The sequence below is a fragment of the Diaphorina citri genome, unplaced genomic scaffold (assembly GCF_000475195.1).
Source record: "Diaphorina citri unplaced genomic scaffold, Diaci psyllid genome assembly version 1.1 scaffold10963, whole genome shotgun sequence".
NCBI classification, from domain to species: Eukaryota; Metazoa; Arthropoda; class Insecta; order Hemiptera; family Psyllidae; genus Diaphorina; species Diaphorina citri.
This window is the reverse complement of record NW_007388336.1, coordinates 1-1,771: the sequence shown is the minus strand read 5'-3', so window position 1 is coordinate 1,771 and position 1,771 is coordinate 1. Positions and strand designations below refer to the sequence as shown.

Sequence of the window (1,771 nt, the reverse complement as noted above, 5' to 3'; positions counted from 1 at the left end):
AAAATAAAGCGGCTAAAGAAATGGAAAGCGGAAAAGCGAGAATGAGAACGCCGTCCGTCGATAGCCGTGCTGAATCGGAAGTTCGATCTGATAGGAATTCGAAAAAGAAAAGTAATAAAGATAAAGAGAATAGCGTGAGAACTGAGGACCATGACGCGAAACGTGTTGAAGAGCATGAAAAGAAATCAGAGAGCAAAGAAACGAAGGAGGAGAGCAAAAGAAAACGAAAACATAGCAAGTCGGACAAGAAAGAGGAAAGCAAAGAGCGCGAAGAAGAAGAAGAAGAAGCAATTTCAAAGAAGAGAAGAAAGTCCAAAGAGTTCAAAGACAAAACGTTGAGTGATAAAGAAGACGAAACGAGTGAAAAGAAGAAAAAGAAAAAGGACCGAAGTCGTAGCAAAACGCCAAAAGAGGATGAAAAGTTGTCTGAGAAATTGGAAGAGGAAGAACCTTTAGAAAAACACTCAAAGAAAAACAAAATTGAGAAGGAACACGACAAGGTTCCAAAGAAAGTTGATGTTGCAGATAAAGAAGACGCGTATGATATTGACGAGTTCGAGTCTTTCCACATAGAAGAAGAGGCGGACGACGAATATGAAAGAGAAGAACTCAAATTGAAACAAAAATCCAAAAAGAAGAGCAAAGACAAACGTAAAGAAAAAGAAGAGGAGGATCAGGATCTAGACAAAAGCAGAAAAGACAAAACTAGTAAATCCACCAGAAAAGAAGAACCGAAGCGAGAAGAAACGAAAAAGGAGGAGGCCAAGAAAGCGAAACTGATTGAAAAGGAAATCATAGAGGAGATATTGCCGAAGAAGAAAACACTACAAGAAGAGGAAGAAGAACAAATAGAAGAGCTGAAAGAATTGGTGAATAAACTCAACGACAGTGGTAAGAGTAAACGAGGGAAGAAGAAATCCAAACTGACGAAAAAACGGAAGAAGCGTTCACGGTCTAGTTCAAGCTCAAGTAGTTCAGATAGTACGAGTAGTTCTGATAGTTCGAGTTCATCTAGCTCATCCTCATCTTCCTCTAGCTCTAGTAGCAGTTCATCGAGTAGCTCAGACACTTCATCTAGCAGCTCTAGTGACGATAGTTCCTCTGACAGCTCCGACGACGATAAGAAATCGAAAAAGAAGAAGAAACTGAAGAAAGCAAAGGGCAAGAAGAAAAGATCGAGTGACAAGAAGGGGAAAATCAACGCCAAAAAAGAATACGATACGCTCAAAAAGTTGCTGGATAAGAAACAGAACCTACAGGTGAAGCTGGAGGACAAGAAGTTCATGTCGAAGCTGAAGAAGTCAAAGAAGAAATCAAAAAAGATGGCCAAGTTGATAGCGCGCCTGGACGAGAAAATTATGAAACAGTTGAAACTGCTGGAAACGTTCGAGGACAAAGAAAAGAAGGAGAAAGAGGAAGCAGAGAAGGCGAACAAGAAGAAAAAGGAAAAGAAGAAGGCGAGCAAAGAAAAGAAGAAAAAGGTGAAGGATAAGAAAAGCAAGAAGGAAAAGAAGAAAGAAGCCCCTTTAGGCCTGCTTGAGGATGATAGTCTGGTAATCCCTTTAGGTTTAGCGGAAGACAGCAATTTCGAGTTGGAAAAATTTGAAGTGAATATGGAAGAAGACGTGAGAGTACCACCATCACCTCGAGAGCCAATTGAAAAGCCCTTTCTGAAATCCCCTGAAATGACCAAAAAAGAGAAATTAAAAGAAAAACGGACTGACATTGAACCTCTACAAAAAAGATCTCGAAAAGACAGTTCTCTAAAGGC

General features: G+C 40.0%; 1 protein-coding gene across 1 annotated transcript; it reads left to right on the top strand.

Annotated features, from left to right (window-relative positions):
• Positions 1-6: 6 nt before the first annotated feature.
• LOC103522760 (DNA ligase 1-like) lies at positions 7-1,766 on the top strand (the record flags this gene model as incomplete). Its single annotated transcript, XM_008487854.2, has 1 exon — positions 7-1,766. A coding segment is annotated over exon 1 (1,746 nt), but the record flags the coding sequence as incomplete, so codon positions are not given.
• Positions 1,767-1,771: the final 5 nt, after the last annotated feature.